Source organism: Ambystoma mexicanum, chromosome 3q (genome assembly GCF_040938575.1).
Source record: "Ambystoma mexicanum isolate Mex_15411 chromosome 3q, UKY_AmexF1_1, whole genome shotgun sequence".
In the NCBI taxonomy this organism is placed as follows: domain Eukaryota; kingdom Metazoa; phylum Chordata; class Amphibia; order Caudata; family Ambystomatidae; genus Ambystoma; species Ambystoma mexicanum.
The window spans coordinates 1,291,788,005-1,291,814,343 of record NC_090926.1 but is presented as its reverse complement, the minus strand read 5'-3'; the positions used below and the strand labels follow the sequence as shown (position 1 = coordinate 1,291,814,343).

Sequence of the window (26,339 nt, the reverse complement as noted above, 5' to 3'; positions counted from 1 at the left end):
CTTGTGCCTTCCCAGACACTCCCTTACCATTGTGATGGTGAGGCTCAATAAAGCCTTCTGCCTTCCCAGACACCCCCTTATCATTGTGATGGTGAGGCTCATTACAGCCTTCTGCCTTCCGAAACACTCCCTTACCATTGTGATGGTGAGGCTCACTACAGCATTCTACCTTCCCAGACACCCACTTACCATAGTGATGGTGAGGCTCAATAAAGCCTTCTGCCTACCCAGACACTCCCTCATCCTAGTGATGGTGAGGCTCACTACAGCCTTCTGCCTTCCCAGACACTCCCTCACCCTAGTGATGGTGAGGCTCACTACAGCCTTCTGCCTTCCCAGACACCCCCTTATTATAGTGATGGTTAGGCTCACTACAGCCTTCTGCCTTCCCAGGCACTCCCTTACCATAGTGATGGTGAGGCTCACTGCAGCCTTCTGCCTTTCTCAGACACTCCCTTACCAGAGTAATGGTGAGGCTCAATACAGCCGTCTGCCTTCCCAGACACTGCTTTACCATAGTGATGGTGAGGCTCACTACAGCCTTCTGCCTTTCTCAGACACTCCCTTACCATAGTGATGGTGAGATTCACCACAGCCTTCTGCCTTCCCAGACACTGCTTTACTATAGTGATGGTGAGGCTCACTACAGCCTTCTGCCTTCCCAGACACCCCCTTACCATTGTGGTGGTGAGGCACACTACAGCCTTCTGCCTTCCAAGACACCCCCTTACCATTGTGATGGTGAGGCTCACTGCATCCTTCTGCCTTCCCAGACACCCCCTTACCATTGTGGTGGTGAGGCTCACTGCAGCCTTCTGCCTTCCCAGACACCCCCTTACCATTGGGGTGGTGAGGCTCACTGCAGCCTTCTGCCTTCCCAGACACCCCCTTACCGTTGTGATGGTGAGGCACTCTACAGCCTTCTGCCTTCCCAGCCACCCCCTTACCGTTGTGGTGGTGAGGCTCACTGCAGCCTTCTGCCTTCCCAGACACCCCCTTACCGTTGTGGTGGTGAGGCTCACTACAGCCTTCTGCCTTCCCAGACACCCCCTTACCATTGTGGTGGTGAGGCTCACTACAGCCTTCTGCCTTCCCAGACACCCCCTTACCATTGTGATGGTGAGGCTCACTAAAGCCGTCTGCCTTCCCCGACACTGCTTTAGCATAGTGATGGCGAGCCTCACTACAGCCTTCTGCCTTCCCAAACACTGCTTTACCATAGTGATGGTAAGGCTCAATACAGCCTTCTGCCTTCCCAGACACTCGCTTTCCATTTTTATGGTGAGGTTCACTACAGGCTTCTGCCTTCCCAGACACCCCCTTACCATTGTGATGGTGAGGCTCACTACAGCCTTCTGCCTTCCTAGACACCCCCTTACCATTGTGGTGGTGAGGCTCACTACAGCCTTCTGCCTTCCCAGACACCCCCTTACCATTGTGGTGGTGAGGCTCACTACAGCCTTCTGCCTTCCCAGACACCCCCTTACCATTGTGATGGTGAGGCTCACTACAGCCTTCCCAGACACCCCCTTACCATTGTGGTGGTGAGGCTCACTACAGCCTTCTGCCTTCCCAGACACCCCCTTACCATTGTGGTGGTGAGGCTCACTACAGCCTTCTGCCTTCCCAGACACCCCCTTACCATTGTGGTGGTGAGGCTCACAACAGCCTTCTGCCTTCCCAGACACCCCCTTACCATTGTGGTGGTGAGGCTCACTACAGCCTTCTGCCTTCCCAGACACCCCCTTACCATTGTGGTAGTGAGGCTCACTACAGCCTTCTGCCTTCCCAGACACCCCCTTACCATTGTGGTGGTGAAGCTCACTACAGCCTTCTGCCTTCCCAGACACCCCCTTACCATTGTGGTCCTTACCATTGTGGTCTTGAGGCTCACTACAGCCTTCTGCCTTCCCAGACACCCCCTTACCATTGTGGTGGTGAGGCTCATTACAGCCTTCTGCCTTCCCAGACACCCCCTTACCATTGTGGTGGTGAGGCTCACTACAGCCTTCTGCCTTCCCAGACACCCCCTTACCATTGTGGTGGTGAGGCTCACTACAGCCTTCTGCCTTCCCAGACACCCCCTTACCATTGTGGTCCTTACCATTGTGGTCTTGAGGCTCACTACAGCCTTCTGCCTTCTCAGACACCCCCTTACCATTGTGGTGGTGAGGCTCAATGCAGCCTTCTGCCTTCCCAGACACCCCCTTACCATTGTGATGGTGAGGCTCACTTCAGCCTTCTGCCTTCCCAGACACCCCCTTAACATTGTGGTGGTGAGGCTCACTACAGCTTTCTGCCTTCCCAGACACCCCCTTACCATTGTGGTGGTGAGGCTCACTACAGCCTTCTGCCTTCCCAGACACCCCATTACCATTGTGATAGTGAGGCTCACTACAGCCGTCTGCCTTCCCCAACACTGCTTTACCATAGTGATGGCGAGGCTCACTGCAGCCTTCTGCCTTCCCAGACACTGCTTTACCATAGTGGTGGCGAGGCTCACTGCAGCCTTCTGCCTTCCCAGACACCCCCTTACCATTGTGGTTCTTACCATTGTGGTCTTGCGGCTCACTACAGCCTTCTGCCTTCCCAGACACCCCCTTACCATTGTGGTGGTGAGGCTCACTACATCCTTCTGCCTTCCCAGACACCCCCTTACCATTGTGGTGGTGAGGCTCACTGCAGCCTTCTGCCTTCCCAGACACCTCCTTACCATTGTGGTGGTGAGGCTCACTGCAGCCTTCTGCCTTCCCAGACACCCCCTTACCATTGTGGTGGTGAGGCTCACTGCAGCCTTCTGCCTTCACAGACACCCCCTTACCATTGTGGTGGTGAGGCTCACTACAGCCTTCTGCCTTCCCAGACACCCCCTTACCATTGTGATGGTGAGGCTCACTACAGCCGTCTGCCTTCCCAGACACTCCCTTACCATTGTGATGGTGAGGCTCACTACAGCCGTCTGCCTTCCCAGACACTCCCTTACCATTGTGATGGTGAGGCTCACTACAGCCTTCTGCCTTCCCAGACACTCCCTTACCATTGTGGTCCTTACCATTGTGATGGTGAGGCTCACTGCAGCCGTCTGCCTTCCCAGTCACTCCCTTACCATTGTGGTCCTTACCATTGTGATGGTGAGGCTCACTGCAGCCTTCTGCCTTCCCAGACACCCCCTTACCATTGTGGTCCTTACCATTGTGATGGTGAGGCTCACTGCAGCCGTCTGCCTTCCCAGCCACTCCCTTACCATTGTGGTCCTTACCATTGTGATGGTGAGGCTCACTGCAGCCTTCTGCCTTCCCAGACACCCCCTTACCATCGTGGTCCTTACCAATGTGATGGTGAGGCTCAGTACAGCCTTCTGCCTTCCCAGACACCCCCTTGCCATTGTGGTGGTGAGGCGCACTACAGCCTTCTGCCTTCCCAGACACCCCCTTGCCATTGTGGTGGTGAGGCTCACTACAGCCTTCTGCCTTCCCAGACACTCCCTTACCATTGTGATGGCGAGGCTCACTGCAGTCGTCTGCCTTCCCAGACACCCCCTTACCATAGTGATGGTGAGGCTCACTACAGCCTTCTGCCTTCCCAGACATTCCCTTACCATTGTGATGGCGAGGCTCACTGCAGTCGTCCGCCTTCCCAGACACCCCCTTACCATTGTGATGGTGAGGCTCACTACAGCATTCTGCCTCCCCAGACACTCCCTCACCCTAGTGATGGTGAGGCTCACTGCAGCCTTCTGCCTTCGCAGACACTCCCTTACCGTATGGATTAGCATGCTCTCAGACAGCCTTTCTGTTGCCTGCTGCTCTCTAGAGGTCAGATTATGTGCACCTTCCTTGAGGCACAATATTTGATGCATGAAACACAGTGTTCATATTTAATGTAAACCAATGTTACATTTTTCAGGGGGAATTCCAAGTACCATTACTACGGACTCCGCATCAAAGCTAACTCAGCCCTGCTGCGTCTGATGGAAGACCAACAGCACCTGGCCATGAGACAGCAGCCTTTCTCCCAGAAGCAAAGGTAGGCAGTGCTGTGGCACTATCACACGCACGTCCAGTCGCTGGCACACGTTCACACTCTCAACATGTTCATGAGTTGGTATCAGAGAGAGAGTGAGAGAAAGAGAGAGAGAGGGAGAGAGAGAGAGAGAGAGCGCTTGCGTGCATGCGTGCTCGCTCACTCGCCCTGTAATGTGTGCATGGGCTGGAACTAGAGTCACCAAGTCACTCTGTGCCTGAATGACAGCACGTATCCTGCGCATTATTGGCTAGAATACTGAATAAGACACACAAGACATCATGCCCGACTGTAGACCTACAGGTTCAGGAGAGACTAGCCTCCTCTATCCTGCATTTGGGGTGCTCCCTGAAGAGCCCACTCTTCCCTCCGCTCCCCATGTCCCCTGCCTGCTCTCCTTATCCAACCAAGCTGCTTCTTCCAGCTTTCTCTGGGCTTCTCCCCTGCGTACAGTGCTTGGGTGCTTCTTGGGGAGATTACATACAGTGCAACACTTTGCAGAAGGTGGACAAGTACTACGACGTAGCCACAAAATGCCAAGAAAGCCCTGGACTTTAAAGGTCTGTCCACGGTTCTAGGATTTCATGGATCAATGCATATTTTTGTGATATCACGTACAGTGTTCTCTGTAGGCACATGGCTGATTGTATGAGCAACAAAAGTAAGTGTGTGTGTTACTGTCCCCAGAGTCTTTGTGTATGTGTCTGAATATTATACACGACTATGTTCATGTGTGCTACAATTTTAGGTTTGTTCCTGTCCTATAAAGGTCTATTTTTGTATGTTTCAAGACTGTGGACATGTGTGAGCTACAGGGTTCTGGGTATGTGTTGTGTACATTGTAATGTGTCAATTTGTACTATGCTGGTTTTGTTGTCGTGCACACTACAAAGCTCTCTTTATGCATGTGCTACCAAGCTGTGTGTGTGTGTAGAACTTGGTAAATATCTGTGTTTTTTCGTGCTACAAGGCCCTGGGTTTGTCCTTGTGTGCTACAATGTGTATGCATGGCTTTGTGTGCAGCTCATAAGGCAGCCTGCTTCATGTTTTTTACATTGTGTGGGAGCATACTTCTGAAGGCTCTGCATATGTATTTGCATGCATGAGACAGAAAGACTCTTGCCACGGTCTGGCAAGCAGTGGTGGCCTTTCATAGATTCACCTGCTTTGAATAATCGCACCTCTCAGGCTGAGAATCCCTGGAGCTTTAAAACTATCATTTCATGGGGGGCGTGGCCAGCCGATGACACCACGGATGCTTCCTCAGTGAGCTCTGGGACTTCTTCCCCATCACAAGGCCCCAAAACCCCCTAAAAAGATTTAATTGCCCAAAGACTCAGCTCTGAAGGTGTCAGAGGAGCATGGGAGATGACTGTATTAATTCGGAGAGCAGCAGAGCTTCCATGGAAGAGTGGTGAGCTGAGATGTGAGGAACCCAACAGTCCTAGCCAAAATGGTGGACGATACTACGAGACTAGTGGCGGCACCTGCGGGTGCTTTAAGGTGCCTTCGATGAAGATGTGAGCAAAGGAGTGACAGCCTGACGGTATCCTGAACGTGAGGAGAGCATCCGGCTCTGAGCCGCCGGAGGTCATGAGCAGGGGGCCCAGGCTCGGAGTCCGGTGCCGAAGTGCCCTGTTGGGAGGCCCCTCCCCCAGCCTCGCTGCCCGTCTCCTTTGAAGCGGGTCCAGGGACGAAAACCCAAGGAAGAAGCGGGTAAGGAGACGCTGGAGGGCGACAGGGGTGGGCGCAGAAGAAGGGAAAAGCCACGCTGCTCGGTGCGCTTTGGAGGGCTGCCCGCATTCCCAGCGTGGACTCCGAACACATGGTAAGCCGCTGAGCGGACATTGACGGACAGGCACCTGCGTGGCACAAGGCGAGCGGCTGAAGCTACCATGGAGCTCCGGCGGGGAACTAAAGCATCAATCACTGCCCGGCGGATATAGCAGCGTCCGGGCGGCCACTCAAACCAAGGCGGGTTGCAGTTTTCCAGCCACGAATGCCGGGGGAAAGTAGCGGGGAGTTATAAGGAAGCACCCGGCAAATACAAAGAATCTTGAATGAGCACGCGTCCAGAAGCGGGCTGCGGGAGCTGCCGTGATCCCAGTGGAAATGCTCTGCAGGGGCTGCCGCAGGGTAACTGAAGGGCACCGCTCTAAGTTTCTTAGACACCCTAGCAGGCAATACACCTGTGAAAGGAACGGGGACCAGGAAACACATTGATTCATGACTCTGTGACCAGCTACAGAGGCGGCAGAAAGGCGAGGAGGTACTGAGTACTGCGGTACTGAGCAGTGCCCCAGTGGTAATGGGATCCCCCCTCAAGAAGGGCAATGATCAGCAGGGATACCTCAGCGATAAAACAAACAACAGCCCAGCACATCATGACAGGCAGTCCAAGGGCCTGACAGTGGCAAGGGGTCCCTGAACACTCAAGGGGGTGAAAAACCAATCGGGTGCGTCCCTAAGAGTTGCACCACATTGTGAGAGGGTGCAAGGAGTCTGGACAACCCCGAAGACGCTGCGGATCCCGCACAACAAACACCTCCGCCGTCGTGGTACCCTGGGTGGCGACCTATAGCAGGAGAGCATAGCCCGGTGATTTAACATCATAGACGGAACTTAGAGTTGCACCACTCTGTGAGAGGGTGCAAGGAGTCTGAATAACCTCTGAGACGTCATGAGTCCGGCACAATAAGCTCCTCCACCGTTGTGGCAACATAGGTGGCGACCTATAACAGTAGAGCACAGCCCTGGGATTCAACACCGTAGACGAAACTGCTTTGGGGCGACAAATACAGCGACACTTGGTTTACACATCCCAGTTCCAGGCATATAACAACGGAGGGGCACTATAAAACAGACTGAAAAGGTCTGCCTCTTCTGGAGGACAGAGGTGGAGATCTCATGGTGGTCAGAGCGCTACCGGCCTGAGGCAGGCAATAAAGGGTCTGTGTAGGGGTGTCTTACCCTGGGACAATAAGCAAGAGTACTCCTCCTCATTCATTCAGGCAACATGTCCAAGCAAACACCAAAATCGAAAGGTCAGGGATCGGGAGATATCAAAACCCTGATGCAAACTGCAGAGATCCAGAAACGTAACCAACTGCAAGCAATGGCCCAGATACATTCCCCTTCTCTGGAGGTTTCAGGAGAGCCTGAGGACCCGCCAATCCACAAATCGGATCTGCTAGCAATGCTGCAGGAGCTCAAAAAGGACATTAAAGACCGCGCAGCTGACTTAGCCAAGTCCATTGCGAACCTTAACAAAGGGGTAATGGCGGTAGAGAAAAGGATCGACAAGGTGGAGATTGCGGTGGCTGAACAAGGTCATGAACAAGATGAGCCAGCCAATAGGGCGCATGAACTTGAGCAACAAAGTGAGCGTGTCCAGAATAAACAGGAGGAAGCCGAGAACAGGTCCAGGCGAAACAACATTCAGATCTGAGGGATCCCGAGATCTGTGATGGACTCCGACCTGCAACAATATGTGACAGATCTGTTTTGGCAAATCCTGGGCGCAGAGGAGAACAGAGAGATCATACTAGACCGGACGCATAGGGTCTACTTCACGTTCCAACTTAAAAAGAATCTGACTCCAGATGTGCTGACCGGGATACACCTATTTCAAATGAAGGAGGATATTATGCGAGCTGCCCGGAACAAAGAACCTATAAGCTTTCGAACCACACCTGTCCAGCTATTCCAAGATCTGGCCTAAGCTATTCTCATCAGGAGGAAACGGCTGAGAGTCATCACAGACGGGCTGAGATCTAGAGATGTGCGATACCGTTGGACATACCCGACGGGTCTCCGCTTTGAATGGGAGGGCCAGAGGTATACAGTCACGAAGGAAGAGGATATGGAGGAACTCATGAGGGAGGAAGAAGGCAGCGAAAGTAACGACAAAGAAAGAACCTCGCCCGGAAACGGGGAGAGAAGGCAGACCTGAAAAAGAACAATGGAGACCGGCACGCCCCCGACCTCGGGGGCGCAATGAAGAACCCAAATCCACAGATCCCACGTGAATAGCAGTCCGGAAAGTGCAAATGGGATCGGGAATTGACAAAGCTGTGTTCAATCCTAATGTGCAGTCCGCCGTAGCAGTGGGCAAATATGAAATAGTTTCAACTGTTTAAAAAGAAGGGGGAGTGGGGGGGGTGCCCAGATCTCAAATTTCCCAGGTGGATAATGAACACTGTGAGAGTTCAATTGGGAAGTTCAAGATGGGAGTTGGTGGGGGGTGGGTGAGAAGATAGTTATTTGGGTGGAGGCTATACATGGCACATGTGAGATATCTAGATTGGCTGGAAAGCATTAAGATGGGCACAGTGTCACGGTACAATAATGGCTGATTTTACATTTGTCACATTAAATGTCCAAGGGCTTCATTCCCCAATTAAAAGGAAATCCGTGATGAACAGACTTTGGGATATGCAGGCCTCGGTAGTATGGATGCAGGAAACATATTTGCTTCCGGAGAATGAACACAGGCTAAGGCATAGGACCTTCCCTATGTAATATTTTGCCTCTAGTGGGGCAAAAAAGTGGGGAGTGGGCTTCTTGCTGGCTAAGGGTATCAATTTTGAGAAACAATTCATAAGGAAAGACCCGGAAGGCCGCTACCTGGTACTGGGAGGGATACTGATGGGTCAACAGGTTACGTTGGTGACGATCTACGCCCCCGATGAATGGCAGGATCATTTCCTACTGAGATTGCTGCCCAAAATTGCACAGTGGGGAGTGGGGCAGATCTTGATTAGGGGTGATTTTAATGGAGTAATGGACGCCGTGATGGACAAAACCCTTCCTGCTACTTCTAGCGACCACATGTTCAGACAGGCCCTAGCAAGATTCATCAGGGAATTACACCAATTAGAAAAATGGCGATTTTTCCGCCCGCAAGAAAAAGAATACCCTCATTGCTCAGCAGTGCACAGGGGCCATTCCTGGATTGATATGGTGCTCATTTCAGACACGCTGGTCCCACAAATCACGGGATTGGAAATTGGGGTTAGGTGTTTTATCAGATTACGCTCCGCTCCTCTTAAAGCTGGAGCCGATGAGCTCACGGCAACAGTCCCATAAACCCTGGCGTCTAAATGAGGTGATTCTGAGAGACCTAGCCCTTAGAGCAGGCCTTAAAGAATTACTTTCAAGAAAATGTCACACAGGGAATAGTCTGGGCCACTATCTGGGACGCTAGTAAAGCGGTAGTATGGGGCGAATTCATTGCGCACACAGCGAATTACATTAACAGAAGAGAGAGGCTGAAGCGGGACATTGAGGCCAAATAGCAAAGGCCAATGCAGAGTATAAAGTCAAGGGCTCACAAAAGCATGGCGGGAATTTTAAAAAGTTAGGGCGGCACTAGAAGCGCACCTGGCTGACGAAGCTGCACAAGAAGAAACTAAACAGTCTTATTACATAAATGGGGACAAGGCCAATCGATTCCTTGAAGCCAAATTGAGACACCAGAAAATTCAGAATTGCATAGTCCAATTTAAAATCCGGGGAGGAGATCTGGTGAGGGGGGAAGAGGAAATAGGGGAGGTCATGCACTCATACTATACCGATAACTTGAAAGGGGAAGACCTGGAGAGGAAGGCGCAGGTAGCATTCCTAAACCGGGTGAACCTGCTGCAAATTCGGACAGACAAATGCTGTAAGCACCTATAACTGAGGAAGAAGTGGGGGAGGTCATAGGGGCATTGCAGGGGCATAAATCCCCAGGTCCGGATGGGCTAAGTAATGCGTATTATAAAACATTTAGGGCTATTATAGTGGGCCCCTTAACAAAATTGTTTAACTTCATTCAGGATACAGGGCGAACCTCCGGAGACATGAGCCCCGCGACTACAGTGTTACTATTAAAACCGGATAGGGATCCGTTAGACTGTGCAAGTTATCGCCCTATTTCGCTATTAAACAGGGATGCAAAAATCTACTCCATGGTCTTGGCCCGAAGGCTGGCAAGGGTCCTCCCGGGGATAATTCACCCGGACCAAGCAGGTTTTGTGAAGGGGTGGCACACCTATGACAATATTCGTAGAGCTATAGACAAGATGGATTGGGGACGAAGAAAAGGGCAGCAGTTCTCGGTACTGGCGCTGGACGCCTCCAGAGCCTTTGACAGCCAGCACTGGGGATTTTTACAACTGACCCTTGAAAAGTTTGGGTGCGGGTCCATTTGTACCCGCATGGTGATGGCCAATTTCGTACATCCATCTACACGACTAATGATCAATGGGCGGCTCACAGATAGTATCCCTATTCGGAAGGGCACTACCTACTTCAAGCATTGCGGGAGATTTGAAGCATTGGGATATGCAGGAGTTATTATGGTTGGCACAGATAACAGCAGTTAAAACTACCCTGCTCCCTAGGTTTTTGTACGTGATATGCGCTCTCCCAATACGCATTCCAGGCCCAGCAATAAAAAAACTACAGAGGGAGGTGATGTCCTTCATTTGGGGTGGCGGGGAGAAACCGAGGGTCCCCAAGAAGGTATTATTTAGATCACAAGCTGTGGGGGCTGGGGGTACCCGAACTTCGCAGGTATTTATGGGCAGCACAGGTAGCACCTATGTTACAATGGTCACCTAGAGAAAACCAGAATCGATGGGCAGCCCTTGAAAGAGAAGCAATTAAGACACCCCTGGGAAGCCTTGGTTTTCTCGCAGTGCGGCATAGAGGCAAAGGGGGGACGTTACTGGAGTCAACCAAGGCCACTCTATGGTATTGGGACAAAGCATTAAGGTGTAGAAAGGTTAAGGTGGGGGAGTTCCTCTCACACCGGTAGCCCATAACCCAGATTTCACCCCAGGGATGCAGGCTTTGGGTACATTGGAGAGGAAGGGAGAAAGCCTTGTGTTGAAGGATCTCTACACAGAGGGGACACCCCTAACATTTGAAGGCTGCAAGGTCAAATTTGATATACCGGAGTGTGAACGCTTCCATTATATCCAACTTAGACATTGGATTTCTAACACAAGGGTCCGGGAAGGAGCGACTCGGGACCCAGTAGGGCTGGAGCTTACGGTACAGGAAGGCCAGCCTGAAAAAGGGGTATCGAAACTGTACCGGCTGATAGGGGCCGAGGACCCGGAAGAAACTCTTTTGTACAACATGCAAAGATGGGAGGCAGATGTAGGGAAACCAATCTCCGGGGAGACCTGGGGCCGCATATGGCATAGAGCCGGCAAAAGCTCCAAATGCGCTTCAGAGGCGGCGTACAAACTTTGTCTGCGGTGGTATATGACGCCATCACGTATGCACTCCATTAACCCAGATTACCCCATGTCTTGCTGAAGGGACTGTGGACAACTCGGGGATTTAATCCACATGTGGTGGTCTTGCCCGGTGGCAGAGACTTACTGGAAGGAGATCTTGAGCCACATCAAGAATCACCTTGGCGCAGGCATGGAAGAACAAGCAAGGGTCTGTAGTAGCCATGTGGTGGCTGAGGCTATGGGGAGTGATGGCCATGGAAAAGGTGACGGCAATAACTCACGGTTCCTATTCGAAGTATCAGAACACTTGGATGCCATTGCATGAGTTCACAGAAGACAAGGAACAGATATATTTCAAGCCTAAACTATTCTGCAATGTCTCCATTATCAGAGAAAGGGCGAGAGGGCGACCCAGCTCGTAGAACACTCAGAAGTGCCGGGAAAAGATGTTGTATTCCACCCAAATCTATGAAAGTTATGTTGTGGGGGGGGTTGTAATAGCTAAAACTCACGGGCAAATGGAACTTAAAGACTGGAGCGAATAATGGGGAAGACCTGGACAAGGCTATTGTTTGTTACTCTCTAATGCATGCATGACTGTAATTTATGCTCTTGAAAATTAAATAAAGTTGGTAAAAAAAAGAAAACTATCATTTCATATCGAGGGACCCTTTCTCCTGTTCTGTATTCACAGAACTTGCCGCCTGTTCCCTGTACTGATGCAGGCCGCATTCACAAGTACATTCCCATCACTTTATGTTTCATGTGTTGACCGCAACACATCAATGATACTGTTTTCTAGTTTGCGTTTAGGTCATAAGCAAAAGAGTCACAAAGCATGAATGTTCAGAGAGATTATGTAATCCATTGCTCAAGACAGGCTTTTACACGATCCATGTTCTTCAACTACTTAATGTTTTGTAGTCTCACGCCTGTTAACATGTCACTGAGGCACACCTGTCTGCCTTTTCACCTTTATACTTTTAGAGGTCATGAAAGGGAGGTCTGAGAAGAACAGGAATTATCTTATGTTAACGATCTCCATACATTAGGCCACTCAAATTCAGTCACTCGCCTCTTTGGCTACTTAAAGGGTGAAATGTTAAGTTCTGTGTATACCCCGTTCAGAAGTCATGCATTGCATCCACCCTGTGTCTGAACAATTCCTCTTGGCCACCTGAGCTCCAAACCTGCAGGCTTCGCTGGAGGGAGCGCCTGAGCTCCAAACCTGCAGGCTTCGCTGGAGGGAGCGCCTGAGCTCCAAACCTGCAGGCTTCGCTGGAGGGAGCGCCTGAGCTCCAAACCTGCAGACTTCGCTGGAGGGAGCGCCTGCTCAGTTCTCTACTTCTTAGAAAGATACTTTTTAAAATAAAATATTTTCTGGCAGCCTCTCCTAGGCCGCACTTTTTGATTTTTAGACCCATATAAGCATGTCCATGTCCCATCTATTTACAATTTTAATAAGGATTTCACGTTTTGGATATGAAGCAACAAAAGAAACGGGTGCATGTGGATCTTGATAAAAATTGCACTTATCATCTTCACACTTCAGATCAGGAAGCCTGTGATTTTTAAAGGTCTATTTCTGAGAAGTAAGTAGGACGGATATTGGAGACTCTTGGCTTTCCTACACTAGCCCCTAAAATCAGATGAGTGGTTAAGGATAGAAAAGGGCATTCTACAGAAGGGAAATCTTAGTAGGTTCAGTGCAGGGGCAGCATACTGTAAACCTGTGAGAACCTTTGTGCAAGAAGAGGCCAATGTCCGGAGAGAGCACTAGTACCAGGAAGGCATCAGCGTCTGTGGAGCCCTCATATCTCCAGCTCTACATTGTTTCTGTTTTACATCTCGTATCCCGAATTTCACCGTGACACCTATGATGAGGAGAGAAGCTTGGTAATCAAGGAGTCTGCTGTAGAGGGCATGTGGATGGTCCTTGTCTAGAGACTTCTGCAGGTCAAGGTCCCTTTGTCACTCTAATTCTGTTTGCAGGCTTATGCCTGAGATTGAGAGGGATCAACCGCTTGTCTCTGTCATTGGAGATGCAGCAAAGTAGACTTCCACCAAACACCTTCACTCTTTCCTTCAAAGCCATATCAAGAATTGATGCATAGTCTGTCTGCAGTATTCAAAGTAAATATATGTAAAATATTGACATGTTTCAGGGTGCCTTAAGAGGGGACTTCTGGAGATGTGCCTCCTAGAACACATCAATCACATGTATGTTCACTGGAAGAGTAGGCCTAAGTGTACCCAGTGCAAAAGGATGAGGACTTGAAGATAATTCACAGGAGCCATAAGGGGCTTTATTCCTCAAATGGAGATCATGGCTTGTGCTCCTCACATGCTATTACCGCCGGATGGCCTTTTTGGGACACATGGCAAGAGTTGTCCATCAATTAAAGTTGGAGGTACATAGTCTGCATGTCCATAAAATCTGCATTCACGATTCCAGCAATGCTAAAGATATGGGGAATGGGGCAACAGGTCAACATCATCTGTGGGAAGCAATCCTTTTAGAAAATGCAAAGCGCCTGATTCTGCTCGGTTTACCTCCATTGTCAAAACAGCATCAAGGAGGAAAAGTCATTCACCCCTTCCTCGATTTTACAGTCAGAACTCCTGCAAAGGTCATTTCTGTTGGACTTTCCTTGGGGAATGACAGCAGTAGGAAGCTCTGTATTTTGTTTGATGAAGCAGTCCTCATGTCAGAAGTCCTACGCAAAGCCACATTTGTCGGACTCAGGTTTTAGATGAAGGAACAATGGGTTAGTGCTCAGGAACTAGTCTTGGATAAAATCTGGTTGTTTAGAGCCATTGGTTCACAAACCTTCATGGGATGCAGCTTTTCAGAAAGATAACTGATGGTGCCCTGTTGACATTAAAAACCGTGTCTGACCTACGGGGGCAGCACATCAGGCTGTCCATCCAGAAGTAGTAGCTCAGCGCTACTGTGCAGATATCGGTCATATGATCAGGCCCTGCAACATCAGCGTTTGGCCAGTGATAGTCGGGGGATATTCAGGCTTCCCTTTGCTTAGTGCTCAAGATTAGGAGAGGAGGCAATCAGTCCAAACAAAGAAAGCCAATCTAATGTTCCTCTCTTGAATCCACCGCACCGCAGTGGGAGGAAGTGTTGCCAGTTTTCTAACGAGTATGGCAGTCCATGACATCAGACAGATGGGCACTAGAGATGGGTGCTGGAGCTCCTTAAATTTCACCATCAATTCTGTGCAAAGGAATCATTTGCTACAGTTAAGAGAAGATGTGGAGCAAATGTTAAAGCCAAATTCTATCAAGTTGGTTCCAAAATGACAGAGAATCTAGTAGGTATAGTCAAGATACTTCTGGATAAAGATCACTGGTGAGCTAACCTTGAGAAGGCGTCTCCTGCCTTGCATCCCTGTTATGGAAGCAGAATTGTTCCCAGTACTGATTGGTAATGTATAGTTAAGCATGTGAATCTGTATAGGACTGAATTTCTCCAGTACGCTTCCACTCTTAGATTCACATGCATCCGCTCTCTGCTCAGTGTGGATGTAATGTGCACCAGTGGCTTGTCATAGATGTGTGGGCTGCAGTGCATTCATTGCTTTCATTCTTCAAAGGGCTGACCTCTCTGTGCCCCTGCCATGATAAGTGCAATGTAAGTGGTTTTGTGTCGCACCTTCATGCCAATGTTGGTGGCCTCACTGCGCTTAGCGCTCTAAGGGTGGTGGGTTTCATTTGTGGGACAGTAGGAGAGGCAGATAAGAAACATGCGGTGTTGCTGGGTGCAGGTTGAAAGTACACAGTTTGCGAGTGCCAATCTTCCCTCTGTGGGTATGGCAGTCTGTTATCCATGGGGAAGAGCCCATGATCTGATAGACAAAAGGGCTTTGGGTCTGCTTAGTCGCTGATTTTGGAAGAGTGCGAGAGGGCTAAAGAAGAGAACTTAGTTGCGGCTTGGTTAATGTTCATGTACTAAGGACTAATGGCTCGGCCTGTGGTGGTAGTTTAAGATGCTATGTGACCTTAGAGGGGATTCAGTTAGTCAAGGAGTGGAGGAGAGTCGGTCTTACGAGCCAAAACAACCTGCAGCCCTGCACTCCTACCGCTGGCTATTTGCAGACAGGTCCCATTTCTCTAGCTCACAATGCCACCTGTCAACCCCCTGCTATAGTGTGGTCTCTTTCTCTCTAAACTAGTTATATAGGAATCCAATGAAGCACAAAGCAATCATTTCCAGATAGTAGGAAACATGGTCCATTCACGTCAAATGGTAGTTTTCAAGCTTCTAGGATTTCCAGTCTGAGAGTTGGGAATATTCAAAGTATTTGAAGCCACTAAAGACACCACTACTGGAAATGCACCTACATGCAAGTAACATATTTCTCTCTCCTTGCCTCCTAGGTTAAAACCAATTCAGAAGATGGATGGTATGACAAACGGGGTGGGCGTTGGACAGCAGCAGGCATCGGGGTTGTCGGAAATCAGTGCCCAGGTACAACAGTACCAGCCTTTCTTGGGTAAGTGTCTGCCACCTGCTTCCCAACATTCAACTCTCCTGAATTGCATAACATTCCCTACTTAGTCACCCGTCACCAAACTCAACCAGAGATGTTTCCTCAAAACCTGGTCGGTTAAGAAATTCCCCAGCGGCATCCTTCCTTTGAAAGTAGTACATAATATTTCAAAATGTTGAACACCAGCCCCTCTACATGGTGCACTTACTTCATTGTTTTCCTGCATGCGATTGTCTTCATAAATCGCAAAGACAGGAACATCACTGAACATGAGTGGGACCTCGGACACATTTGAAGAAGATGCATCTATCATTGGTATAAAGTGAAATTCACAAAGACCCTTATTTATTTATTGAGCATTTGTTAGGCGCCTATACAACAGAATCATGTTTCGAGGTGCCACAAGGAAAAGTGGGGAGGCGACAGGGAAGTAATAATAGTGGAAAGCACAGTACATATACAATTGCGGTCGTACTGGGCCTTGTGACATTCAGACGGTCACTGCACTCTCATTGGTATGGGTCAGCTGCATCCTCTCTGTCCACCTTCTTCTGGCTCCCTGGATTTTTTGTCTGTCCTTGTAACCTAGTACAGTCCCCCCTTATATAGCACAAATGACAACACTCACTTTTCAATCTAGGGGGAGTACTCTATGATTACCCGTACCTCCGGATAGGACAGTTTACCATTCCTCTCTCCACCCCCTGGTATGATTGGTCCAAGGGAAGAGAGCACCATCTATCTATTGTCTTTGATCTCTTGGCCACTTTTTGACAAACGCCCAGTTATGTCTCATAATTTCATATTTCTACTAGCCATGTGAACCAGATATGCAGTTGAGGCTGGTCATGGGGAGTTAAATAAATCGATTGCCAAATCCGTACGATGTAGCAGGGCCATTTGGCGCATTTTTGTCCTTTGCACACAATGTATAATAGTTATAACTCTGCAATTTAGGCATATTCAAAATGTGCATCTCCATCTTTCCACCAAATGTCATATTTGTACCATTTTTAATTCAGCCAGTAACTAGTCTTTACTGGCCATTTCAGTTCACAAAGCCTTAGGAACATGCACTTAGTCTCTAAAAAAAGGTCTGGAAATTGCATGGAGAAATAGCATAAAACGACATTATTTCTTATTCTCAGTGCTACGAAAAATGCCTAAATCGAAATCAATCTTTGATGTCAATTGAAAGGATCTGTCCTTTGTGGGAGGGGCGCATCGTCCCCCACAGCCCAAGATTGTGTCTTCCAGGGTCAGCTTGCAACCAAAGATTTTTAGATCCTCTTTGAAATGTGTCAGTTCCTCTTTAGCAGGGGATGCAGGAAGGTCTCACCCCTCCTAGTCATGCCCCATCCACACTTCACCTTCTTTGTCCTCCCTGCGCCCCTGCCTTAAAGTCTGGCAGAGCAGGGAATTTTGTCACTCTTAATCATATCACAGGTTACTGCGGAATAGTTCACTGGGAGGTGCGACTTTCAGTGAGAGCAGGGCTTTTCCTTGTGAAGTTTCCTGCTTTCGGGGCAAACCGGTTTGTCCAGTGTTGTGGGCCACTTCAAAGGTGATTGAGGTTTTGTGCGGGAAAATATAATGTACCATGATTTAGTCAACTCCCCCCCCCCCGAGCATTTTTCTCTGTCCTTTCTGTGCGAGCAGAGCTTTCCTTTCATGGTGGCTTTTTAAATGTCATTTTCTTTTTTTTTACCATATGTAAAGTGCTGGCGTCCACATGAAAGGGAAACCAAAGCCATTTCCAGTTGGAGTAATGAATTTCTTGCCCCTCATATGAATTAAGAGTCAAACAATCTTTGGATGTAATCCATACTTCTTGTCATTGCAATGAAATCAGAGCAGCGCAGGGACTTTTTTGGTGAAATGTTTAACTTTTGTCAGTCAGATGGATGAAAGAAACGCAGGGCTGTTTTTGGTGAAATCTTTTAATTTTGTCGGATGGAAGAAACAAATGCAGGGCTATTTTTGGTGAAATGTTTAGCTTTTTGTCATTCAAATGGGATAACAGCAAATGCAGAGCCGTTCTTGGTGCGAGGTATTAAACGTTTTGTCATCCAGAAGGAATAAAAGCAAACGTAGGGCCGTTTTACGGGTTGCAGTGTTCAAATGCTTGCCACACATGTGCCAGGGAAAGCAAAGCACAGCCGTTTTTGGTGGCAATGTTTAATGCTGCTTTTCACGTGACAGGGATGTCTGTAAGGGTTTGTAAATGCACCCCACAATGTTGCGTGCAGCATGATGGGCAGTGGAAAAACTCTCCGCTGAACGCGAACTGTCTCAGCATTCTCACTAGCTCCAGAAAGTGGAACTTTTCCATCCATGTTTAGCGCTGCATGTGGGGCAGAGGAAATTCATTCATCATGAGCGCCAATGTTTTCTAAATTTTCGTTTGCACCGTAAGTAAGTTAAATTTAATTCAGTTTAGAATTTGAAAAGTTAAGAGTGAACAAGTCTGATTGCTGGTAAAAGTGGAGACCGATTAGTTAATGTTTCATAATCTATGAAGACCTCTAACGTTAAGGAGATTGTGTCTGTAAACTGAACTAACCAAGGCAATTTGTAAATAAGAATATCTTTTGAATTCAAAGTCAAAGTTCTTCAGGAAAGAAGTAAAAGTATGAAAACTAATTTAAAAAAAGATAAAAGATATTTCTAAGAGTTGGCGGGAGAAAAGTTAAATGAACAGCATCAAGGAACCGCCCCACTGTAGAATATGTAAGAACCTCAAGCAGATCATTTTCAGGGGGTCATGGATGCGTTTTAACCACCAGATATTGAAGAAACTCTTTACTGATTTGCTCACTCTGGAAGACTATAGCTGGAACTCATTGCGATAGCAGATAGTGCACAATGCTAAGAGATTACATCTCCACAAAGTGCCCAGAGACAGATTCTGAGGGTATGCACTTTTATCAACTGGTTTCCCTTCCAAAAGTGATTGTTAAGCTGGCGCTCATCCTAATAGCCTCCACGTGATTGGGACCATGGTTGTATATGTGCCTTCTTTATCTATTTAAAAAGCCACACTTGAGACTAGCATGCTGAACCTATACTTTATCCGGGATGAACCAAAGCATTCACCCCCATAACCTTCCATGGATCATCTTCGACATTCATGCATGGCTCCTGATACCTGCTGTGTAGTGTTGCATATGTGCATGCATATGTGGATTTTCCTGTACTCCAGCGAGAGCCCCAGTGTCATGCTACAGTCTTGCTTCTTTCAGTACACTGCAGATTCCTCAGGATTCTGGTGTGGAATGAGGGGGGCAGTGGTTGTTTGAAGAGTGGACGATGATGTGGAGGGACCATCCTGGGGGCCTGTTACTGCCTTGTATTACAAGGAATACATCCTACTAAATGCCTTTATGGCTGCTGCACTTCATTGTGGGGCAAGCACAGCACCTTTATAATACTTGCGACGTGGGCTTTGAACCCCATTCCCCTATGCAACATAAGACGTATGCAGTCATATACCAAACTCCGTTGCAGTGAGAAGGAATTTTGGATTTGCACCGAGTATACTTGGGGTGTGCACGAGGCCCGCAACTGTGGTGCCCACTATGAAGAAGTAAAGTAAGCAAGGGGAATGCAAGCCTAGAGCAAGCCATAAGCAGAATGAGAACTCCGCTTGCTGCGTCCTGCGCCTGTGTGACACAAGGAATCTCTGCTTGTAGTAAAGAGCAAAGGAAAGGACCTCTGAAATTGGGCAGTAATGGAGGCAGCTGCGAGGGCGCTGCAATTACCTCTGTCGGGTCAGGCAAAGCTGAACCATAAGCAATGAGAAGAAAAGATGAGGCGCTACACTAGCGAGTGACAGGAGTGAGAGACAGCCACATGCTCACTCCCTGCAAGAAAAGGGAACCCAACTCTCTTGGTCATTGAAATAGTGGCTGGAGTACAAGCTTCCCCATTTGTGTAGCAGAAAGCGGACAATAAGGATTTCCCTGCAACCCTCGTGTAGTTGAGTCATTACAACTGACATTTGGAGAGATTGGGCAGTCTAACACCTGAATTAATGCCAATGCCAGGGGAGCCCACTATAAAGTGGGATACATGGAAGGAAGATTTTAAGGATTATATTTTAGCAATATATAGGCCTTCCTACAGTATCGCACGCTAACAGCCGTTGCTCATGCAATGTGTGGGCTTTGAAGGTTGGAGAATACTGATGAGCCTCCCAGATGTAACCTCGCGAGCCAGTGGGGGAGGATCTGACAGGGCTGGCCGTGAAACTCTGAATGCTTACTAAACTCTTCTAAAGAAAATGTACCTTCACTTTGAAAAGAAAACTAACCCCTCACTGGAGCAATGCTATTTTCGCGTGAGGGAGCAAGGAGACAGAGAAAGCATAGAGGCTTTGTTCCAGGGTTCATGGAGCTGGCTAATAACTGCAATGTTGTTGATTCATATAATGAACATATTCGTGATAAGTTCATGCTAAAGGTGAAGGAACACACAATCAGGCAGGGGATATGGAGCAAGAGAGACACCTCCTTGGAAGCTCTTGAAATATTGATGCAATGTGTGAAGGGGTTAGGGAAAAGAGAAGTGAAGAGGGGGCAGAAAGGAGTGTGCTGCCATAAAGGCTAGCAAAGTGTTTGAGAGGAAATGGGTGCAAGGATTCAGGGGCAACGGAATGAAGGAAGGGTGTGCTGATGGGAAGGAAAGGGCAGGGTGCTGCTTGGAAAGAAGTAGAGTGGTATCGGCAAAGGAATTACGAGATGTTTCAACTGTGGTAGGAACCTTCATTTAGCCAGTTTCGAAAAAAAGTGCCCAGAGTTGACAGCCTAATGTAGCAACTGTGGGTAAAAGGGTCATTTTGTGCATTGTTGCAGAAACCTCTCCTAAACAGGAATCAAAGAAATAAATCAAGCAGGAGTGTATAGGAAGAAGAAGGCAATGTGAGTGATGGAGAGGGCGTGTCCTTTTCTGTGAGAGAGGGTGGGGCTAAACCGAGGGATAGTGGTAAACCACATGCCTATTTTCTTGTGACGGAGAGGCCCATTCCCATGTTAATAGATTCTGGCTGAGACTATACTATAATAGATTGGAAGGCTTGGGAAACACACTTCTGGGGTAAAGGAGTTTGCCTCGGGAAACCGCAAATCCAGCCTAATGCTTATGGAGGTGCACACATTGACCCGGTAGGACGGTTTATGGCATCACTGAAGTACATGGAGCATATGACGGTGTCAGAGGTTTGTGTCAAATAGTGGATGTGGGTGTTGGGGTAGTATGAAACAAAGCTAAATGGGATTAATACAGGATCCCACCATTACAGGACATATTGTGACCCGCGCTCAGAAATTATTTTTGTTGGTAACCCGAGTAGTTTAACCACTCCTTCTAAGAAACATTTAGCTCGTTTTGTTTGCTGTTACCTCCCCTTTCACTGGAATAAAATGACTTGCATTGTCAATAAAGCTACCACCACTAGAACTCCAGAACAACCCTGATCCCTATAAAGATCAACTATAAAATCCATGGAGTCTGTATGCCAAGGGCTGGGTTGAACCAGCAATGGAACCAGTACTCCAGGAGGCTTCCCTCCTCCAGTCTTGGAATGGGCACACATTTCACAGGTCTTTATGAAGTTCAATATATCTTGTCTTAAATTTTCCCACCAAAATGTTCTGCCAACTAACTCCAGTGTTTTTCTGAATGCTGGATGTCTGGCTAGTTTTGATTTGTGACATTCCCTCAATATATTTTCTGGAAGCTCTACTGTAGGTATGTATAGTCTTGAATTCATATACGGAAGCCCATTTTCAATATGTCGTTTGGGATCTTGCTCCGCCCACACTTTTATTTCCTCTTTAGATATATCCTGTAGAATTATTTGTAAAAAATAATTCTCTTCCGTTGTAATGGCTAAAATAAACCTGTCTTCAGCAATAACTAGTTAAACCTTTAAATCTCAGGTTACTTTTCACAACCAGGAAATTGTCGAGACAAGACATTAATATTAATATTATTATGTTATTTATTGAACACGGACTTGACTACTAGAAGCTAAGGAGCAGTTTACAGGGGTGTACAACAATACAGATGCATAACGGAGCACTTTACAGAGGTATAAAACAGTACAGATGCATAATTGAGTGAGTTTGAGTGGTATTAACAGAGCAGATATGCAGGCGTGGTGGGATACAGAGGGGCACAAAGGATGGGTAAAGCTGTACTGTGTGGAGGGGAGGTGAGGTGCTGCAGCATCTAGTGAGGCAGGTGGCGCAAGGGGCGATGTGATGGCTTAGCTGTTGAGGAGGGAGAGATTCCTTGAGGAAGTGGGTCTTGAGTTCTTTTCTGAATTGTCGGTGCATGGGGGTGAATCTGATACTGACGGGGAGGAGGTTCCATAGTCCTGGGGCGTAGGCAGAGACAGATTGTTTTCTGGTACTTTCCTTTTTGCAGCAGTGGAATACAAGTCAGCATGTGTCCTGGCTTCTGGTGGTTCGCTGTCTGCCAGAGATGCTGAGTTTCTCTGCAAGGTAGCTGGGTGACTTGAGGGTGACTGCCTTATAGATGATGCAGCAAGTCTTGAAGGTGATTTGTGCGTGCAGTGGTAGCCAGTGTAGGTTGGTGAGGGCCGGGTGCGGTGTTGGTATCTGCGTAGACCCTTGGTGAGGCATTTGCCTTTCTATTCAATCAACCTGGTGTAAAGGTCACTAAGAAATCGTAATCAGCGAAGAATAAAGACCAGCACAGTTGCTGAGGTAATAAAGTTTGAGCAAATTCTGATGATCTGTCAAAACTGTGACTGTATGCTTAGCTCCTAGCAGGTAATGCCTCCATTCTTAAAATAGCAAGGAGTACCTGGACAGTGATCGTGTAATTCTGTTCAGCTGAAAGTAGTTTCTTTGACAAATATGCTACTGTTTCTGGACGTCTCTGGGAAAGTACCGCTCCTATAGAAAGATTTGAAGCATCTTCCTAAAAAGATTATTGGAAATGATCAGGATTTAGCAGGAGCGGCCCTGACACTTCTTCTGCCTCCTGCGTCCAACTAAACTTTACCCCCTTCTTAAGGAGTTGTGAGGGGTCGGAGTTAGGAGACAGACACAAGGTGGTTTGATTGTCAAATATGGTTTTATTCAAATAGTAAAAGGGGTTGGAAAAATGCCTCACTAGCCCTAACTCTCTGAGGGGTTTTCCTGCCTCAAGAAAACGAGCTAATGAAACATTCTTTGATATAACAATTAAAGTTCACTGTCCCGTGTCCAAAAACCTAATCTGGCCCTCACACTATGAGTTCTACAAAATGGTGCAACAAGGGGAAAAATAAAATGTCTCTTAGCTGCTCTCCTGCAGCCTTGTTCAGCTCCGCAACACAAAGTTCCAATGGGTTCCAAAAAGAACTTTTCTATGATAAATAGGGTGTTTCCTGGTTAATAGCTATAAAAAAAAGAATGTTGTATTCAAGAGTCTAAGTTCTGACTTAATCCAAGAGGGTTAATTTGAATATTGAAGAGCTAAGCAATCCCAAGGGTTTACTTCCCTTCCTTTCTTATAAGTGCATTCTTGGGTAACGGGTTTTCCCTTTTTAGGACAATTTCTTAATTTTTTTTTATTGTTATTTGGTTAACAAGTAACCTTTAACAAACACAATTAAAATAAAAACACAAATACATTAATTCGTTCATTTGTAAAAGAAAAAACTAAAAGAATACATTGAAGTAAGCATACAAGTATTTCACAAAAAGTTAATACTTTAGTGAATGGACATAGTCAAGATAACCGTTATTATTTCAAACAATTAGTCCTTTAACAACCATCTAAAACGTCCTTTAAAAAATGACCTTTCTTAAATTGATGCCAGTGGAAGGCCCTTTGCTTGACTCCTGGGAGAAATTAAGGCAGGCCTGGATTGGTGAGCTAGTCCCGGGAGGATAGCTCAGCGGCAGCGTGCGCGTCTTGGAAGCAAGACGACACGAAGCAACAACAAGTTCGATCCCCGGGTCCGCGCTTAGAAACCTTTGGGTGTTTAAGCGCGTTATAAATACGTAACTAAGAAAAAAACACACACACAATTACGCCAGACAATTCCTGTAACAGCGCCTCGATGCCTGCGGGCTGTGTGAGCGCTTTATAAATGTGAAATAAATAAATAAAAAATATCAGTGAAGGAATGGGAGGGACTTTGAAAGGTGGCTGTTAGAGCCATGATGGATTTAAATCTACGCTATATTCATCAACGGGTCTTAGGCCGCCTCTATTGGACTCCAGTACGAATGAGCGAGTTGGGTATGATAGATAATGATTTGTGTTGTGGCTTCCATCAAGAGAGAGGCTCTTTACTGCACATGTTGTGGGATTGTAATAGAGTTGTTAACTTTTGAGAGACGTACTTAATAGACTACAATTTTGAATGTTTCATTCCCACGAACTTCGTCGGCAGTGATCCTGTTGTCACCCAAGGAAAGATTTGATATTGCATGTGATTCATTGTCCTGGATTGATAAAACTCTTCTTGTGGCAGCCAAACAAATTCTGAGAGTGTGGAAAACGAGAAAGAAGCCGCTTGTAGAGGGCTGGTTACCAGACATGGAAACGCTTTCAGGTTTTGAAATAATTATGCTTCAAAGACAAAATAGAGAGGAAACATACATGGAATTATGGAGGCCCTTGAATGATCTGTGTGGATGAGTGCAGATTAGAGCGTTTAATACTTGAGACACCACTAGGACTGCATTATTTTTATTTGATGGTCGTAGCTTGCTCCCATCTGTAGATTTAGGATTAGATAGGCGTTTATCATACCCTTGTGAAAGTTCAATAAACACCCTTGAACTGTGGTCACTTGTATCTGTCTTACTGCTGATACCATGCCTTCCTTACACCACGTATGCGCCGAACGCTTCAGTGCTCAACGCTCCACTCCCTCGATATTGCAGGACCTGCGTGTGCACTGCTGATACACGCACTGGCTTGTTCTCTTCCTCTCAACATGACAAGGCTCTGGCTCACGCACTGCCTATACGCGTGCCACCTTGATAAATCCCTGATATCTCTCACAACATTATCGTGCCAATGAGTTTACTCTAACGGATACAAGGCTGGCAAATATTGAACTATTTACAGAAATGTCATTCTTTACATTAAATATATTTGAACCATTAAACCTCATTAACATATTTCCACCACTAACACTTTTGTCAGAGATAAACACCTCCCTATCCTATGTACAACCACTGGCCATCTGCTATACCTTACAAAGTCGAGTTTCTGTGGTCAGAGGAGTGTGAGGAGTTGAAAGATATCAAGCAGGCTATATCCAGAGCCCCTGTGCAGGCTCGTATGGACACGGAATGTGAAACGTTGGTGATGAGTGATGCTGGCAAGTCTGAGTTGGGCGCAGTTCTCCTGCAAAATGAGAGGAGGGTAGAGAATGTGGGAGCGTTTGCCTCACTGACGGTAATGGTAGCGGAAGCAGAATACAGCTGAGCGTGAAGCTCTCAGTGTCATGTGGCTGTGAAAAAGTTCAAGAGTTTCCTTTGGGGGGAGGGAGTTTGTCACATGCACAGATCACAAACCCCTTGTGGGAGTTTTCATGACCTAGGGGCTAGAAGGGATTTACAGCAGAATCATGAAGTGGGTCACATCTCTGCAAGGGCACGATTTTGTTCTTGAGCATGTGCAGAGAAGACTATTTGTCTTGGGCGTCAGTAGTGAGGGAGGAGCAGGAGAAGGAGCAAGACAGTGAGGTGGGTGAAGAACAGATGTTCCAGATTTTGCAATGGAGCCATAAGCAAGGACCATTGGGACACCGCTGTGGAGGAAGATGAAGCTTTGAAGGAGGTTGTCAGACAAATGGAGGCACAGCGGAGAGGCATACAGAAGGAGAAGTACTTGGGCAATTTTACGAAATATGACAGGATTTGAGTTTTGAGGAGGGTCTCTTTTGTGCAACGGAGGGAAAGTAGTGCCACCCGTAGGTATGCATTGGAAAATTCTTGAAGCATATCATGAGGGACATATGGGGATGACCACGATGATGTGAAGGATGTGAAATGACTGTTGGAGGCTGGGCGTGGACAGTGAAGTGGAAGAAATGGTTAGGGTGTGTGGGCAATGTGCAGAAAGTGACAAGGTTAGGCAGAACCATATTCAATCACTGTGGCCCTTTTAGATTCCCAGTATGCTATGTTTCCTGGCGTTCAGAAGTTGCTAACTTCATTGTGGAAACTGCTCCTTCACTTACCCGACATCGCGAGCAGGAACGAAGCTCCTGTCGGCTTTCCTGCGCTTCCTGGAGGAGGCGGGGCTACAGCGGTGCACGTGACCTATCACGTGACACAGGCCGCCTTCATTACTTCGAGGCTGCCGGACGAGCGCTGTGTTTCCTGGCGTTCAGAAGTTGCTAACTTCATTGTGGAAACTGCTCCTTCACTTACCCGACATCGCGAGCAGGAACGAAGCTCCTGTCGGCTTTCCTGCGCTTCCTGGAGGAGGCGGGGCTACAGCGGTGCACGTGACCTATCACGTGACACAGGCCGCCTTCATTACTTCGAGGCTGCCGGACGAGCGCTGTGTTTCCTGGCGTTCAGAAGTTGCTAACTTCATT

The 26,339-nt window shown here is 47.6% G+C and overlaps 1 protein-coding gene across 7 annotated transcripts in view; it reads left to right on the top strand.

Moving 5' to 3' along the window:
• Window positions 1-26,339, top strand: part of RFX1 (regulatory factor X1) — a 1,381,678-nt gene that overhangs the window by 760,553 nt on the left and 594,786 nt on the right. For all 7 annotated transcript variants that reach the window (XM_069604381.1, XM_069604382.1, XM_069604383.1 and 4 more), the window contains 2 exons: window positions 3,907-4,026; window positions 15,648-15,763. In XM_069604381.1, coding sequence (XP_069460482.1) covers window positions 3,907-4,026; window positions 15,648-15,763 — 236 coding nt within the window. The remainder of the gene's footprint in view (window positions 1-3,906; window positions 4,027-15,647; window positions 15,764-26,339) is intronic.